The 3,586-nt window shown below is 61.9% G+C and overlaps 2 protein-coding genes across 2 annotated transcripts; one reads left to right on the plus strand and one right to left on the minus strand.

Annotated features, from left to right (window-relative positions):
• Positions 1–1,630: 1,630 nt before the first annotated feature.
• On the minus strand, positions 1,631–1,993 carry EMIHUDRAFT_114964 (putative histone H2B; the record flags this gene model as incomplete). Its single annotated transcript, XM_005779196.1, has 1 exon — positions 1,631–1,993. One exon carries the CDS (start codon positions 1,991–1,993, stop codon positions 1,631–1,633), a length of 363 nt encoding a protein of 120 aa, XP_005779253.1.
• Positions 1,994–2,264: 271 nt separating this feature from the next.
• Positions 2,265–2,868, plus strand: EMIHUDRAFT_236515 (hypothetical protein; the record flags this gene model as incomplete). The annotated part of the gene is made up of 2 exons (XM_005779197.1): positions 2,265–2,512; positions 2,811–2,868. 2 exons carry the CDS (start codon positions 2,265–2,267, stop codon positions 2,866–2,868), a joined length of 306 nt encoding a protein of 101 aa, XP_005779254.1.
• Positions 2,869–3,586: the final 718 nt, after the last annotated feature.

Consider the following 3,586-nt stretch of genomic DNA (forward strand, 5'->3'; position numbering starts at 1 on the left):
TGGGGATGTACCTTTGTCGCGCGCCGGAGACGACTCGACGCCGCTGAGATCGGAGATCAAGCTCTGACAGGTCGCACGTCGCTCCTTTGACGCCGACGTGACTCACCCGTGCAGATCACATCAGGACACGGTCTCGACGCGCTCGGTACGACGCCTGCGACCCGTCTCGGGTCAGGTGGCACGACGCTCATCGCGCCTACCAGCGCTGCCGTGCAGGTTGCCACGACGAGGTCGAGGCCACAGGCTGCCGGCGGGAACAGTGAAAAAAGAAACGATGGTGGCAACTGTACGCCGTCAGTGAAAAAAGAAACGATGGTGGCCCCCCCCAGACCCCTCGGATAGCCCCATGTGTCCTTTTAAAAAGATTTTTGTCCTAACTAAAAGGACAGGTTCATGAAGGGCGCCACGCGCCCCCGCTCGCCGGCCCAGTCGTACCTCCCGCACTCCACTTGCCCTTCGCGACTTCCCCGTGCCCGGTGGTGCCGGGGGACGACAGTCGTGGCCTTGTTTTGGACGTTACGTGCCGCCGAAACTTGATCACCGATCACCGTCTGAATAAGTAAGTCCTATAGAACTCTCCAAAGGCCGGTGATCGGTGATCAGTGACCAGCCGGTGATCATGCAGCTAGTGGGTGGTGCCCCGGCCGACGTGAGCGTCATCAACCCGCCCGCAAGTACCACCTGACGTACGCCGCACTCGGCCGCGGCGAGCTCTCGAATGAAGACGTGCTGAGCCAGCTCACCGCCAAGCGAGCGCATCAAATGCCGCTGCTCGCTACAACAATGGCACCCTCCCGCAGTACATGCCACGCATCTTCTCCACCAACAGCCAGCTGACAGAGGAGGACCACATCCTTCCCCGAAGGCGCAACGCCAAGCAGCAGCACGCAATTGATCGCCGCTACCGCAAGATTAGTCCGCTGACAGAGCCGCTGCAGCGACTGGGACGCAAGCTCAAAACCGGGCGGGCTCATAGTGAAGAAGATGGTGAAGGGAGTGCTTGGGCGCGTGTCCAAAGGTGCCAAGCGGCCTGCAGCGCCCTCCTCCCAGGCTGCAACCCCCCCCCCTACGCAAGCGGCAGGTGATTGTAGACAGTGATGAGGACTAGCGGGCGTAAAGGACAAGCGGTTGCGGGTACGTCACCGGGTCGGTTTTGAATGTGTTGCTTGGGCTGGGTCGTGACCCCGCCGCCTGGAGGCTGTCAGGTGGACATGGTAGCATACCTCAATGCCCAGGAGAGGCTTGCAGAGAGCTCAATGGGAGCGAAAACGCGAGATCAAGGTGTCCTTTTGTAAAGGACAAGTCCTTTAAAAGTCATCGGCCTATCCGCCCTCCCGACGGGGACGCCACCACCCTCGCCCAGGGATCTACAATGCTGTCTTAAGGTCCGACAGGTTCGGCACCGGGCACCGCCTCGGTATACAAAATGCGCCTGCGGGCGGACCCTTACAGATCACAGATCACTTTCTCGAGTGCGTCGGTCACGGAAAGTACGTCGAGTGGGTGAGCAACGAGGAGCAGGGAGGGTATTACTGGCAGAATGTGGGTAAACGAAAGTAATGTAAATCCTAGATAGATAAGCTGAGAGAGAAGGGTGGTGTTTAGAAACACCGGGAGTGTGGTGCGCCGCTTAGGCGTTGGACGTGTACTTGGTGACGGCCTTGGTGCCCTCCGAGACGGCGTGCTTGGCGAGCTCGCCGGGGAGGATGAGGCGGACGGCGGTCTGGATCTCGCGCGACGAGAGGGTGCCCTTCTTGTTGTAGCGCACGAGCTTGCCCGCCTCGACGGCGATGCGCTCGAACGCGTCGTTGATGAACGAGTTCATGATGGACATGGCCTTGGAGGAGATGCCGGTGTCCGGGTGCACCTGCTTGAGCACCTTGTAGATGTAGGACGAGTACGACTCGACGCGCTTCTTCTTGCGCTTCTTCTCGCCGCCGCCGGACGGCTTCTTGGCGGACTTCTTGGCGGGCGTCTTCTTGGCGGGCGGCATGGCTGAGCTGGTTTGAGGGATGATGTGAGATTTCATTTTTTGGAGGGGTCCTTGCCTCGAAGGGTGGCTCACCCGCAACCGCCCGCGCCGCTGCAGCCAGGCGCACTTTCGGCTCCCGGCCCCCACCTCGCGGTTTAGCGGGCGGGAGGCGGGCGAGAGGCGGCCCTCGTCCTCCTCGCCCACTGTGCGGCCCCTCTCCGCCGCGGGTCGACCCAGTCGCGCCGCCGCGAGCCGACAGCGTCGCCGGCTCCGTCGCCAGCAGCGTCGCCGAATGTGCTCCTGCGGCACCTCCGAGTTGACGCTCGAGCAGACCGGCGAGAAGTGCTGGATCCAGCGGGCCTCCTTCACGCACGCTGATCTGCACGACGAGCTGGTGAGCGATCTCGTCGCGTTAAGCTCGCCATTCGCGGGCTGCGGCGACGAGAGCGAGACGGTCTGCTACACATTCCTGCTGCTCGGCGACCAGAATGCGGGTAAGAGCACCTTCTTGCACGCGTTCACGAACGCAGGCGACAGCAGGTGGCGCGGTGTGCAACCGTCCACTCGGCGGGGTCGCAGCTGCCTCTGCGCGTCCTGGGGATGTACCTTTGTCGCGCGCCGGAGACGACTCGACGCCGCTGAGATCGGAGATCAAGCTCTGACAGGTCGCACGTCGCTCCTTTGACGCCGACGTGACTCACCCGTGCAGATCACATCAGGACACGGTCTCGACGCGCTCGGTACGACGCCTGCGACCCGTCTCGGGTCAGGTGGCACGACGCTCATCGCGCCTACCAGCGCTGCCGTGCAGGTTGCCACGACGAGGTCGAGGCCACAGGCTGCCGGCGGGAACAGTGAAAAAAGAAACGATGGTGGCAACTGTACGCCGTCAGTGAAAAAAGAAACGATGGTGGCCCCCCCCAGACCCCTCGGATAGCCCCATGTGTCCTTTTAAAAAGATTTTTGTCCTAACTAAAAGGACAGGTTCATGAAGGGCGCCACGCGCCCCCGCTCGCCGGCCCAGTCGTACCTCCCGCACTCCACTTGCCCTTCGCGACTTCCCCGTGCCCGGTGGTGCCGGGGGACGACAGTCGTGGCCTTGTTTTGGACGTTACGTGCCGCCGAAACTTGATCACCGATCACCGTCTGAATAAGTAAGTCCTATAGAACTCTCCAAAGGCCGGTGATCGGTGATCAGTGACCAGCCGGTGATCATGCAGCTAGTGGGTGGTGCCCCGGCCGACGTGAGCGTCATCAACCCGCCCGCAAGTACCACCTGACGTACGCCGCACTCGGCCGCGGCGAGCTCTCGAATGAAGACGTGCTGAGCCAGCTCACCGCCAAGCGAGCGCATCAAATGCCGCTGCTCGCTACAACAATGGCACCCTCCCGCAGTACATGCCACGCATCTTCTCCACCAACAGCCAGCTGACAGAGGAGGACCACATCCTTCCCCGAAGGCGCAACGCCAAGCAGCAGCACGCAATTGATCGCCGCTACCGCAAGATTAGTCCGCTGACAGAGCCGCTGCAGCGACTGGGACGCAAGCTCAAAACCGGGCGGGCTCATAGTGAAGAAGATGGTGAAGGGAGTGCTTGGGCGCGTGTCCAAAGT

Source organism: Emiliania huxleyi (genome assembly GCF_000372725.1).
Source record: "Emiliania huxleyi CCMP1516 unplaced genomic scaffold EMIHUscaffold_235, whole genome shotgun sequence".
NCBI classification, from domain to species: Eukaryota; Haptophyta; order Isochrysidales; family Noelaerhabdaceae; genus Emiliania; species Emiliania huxleyi.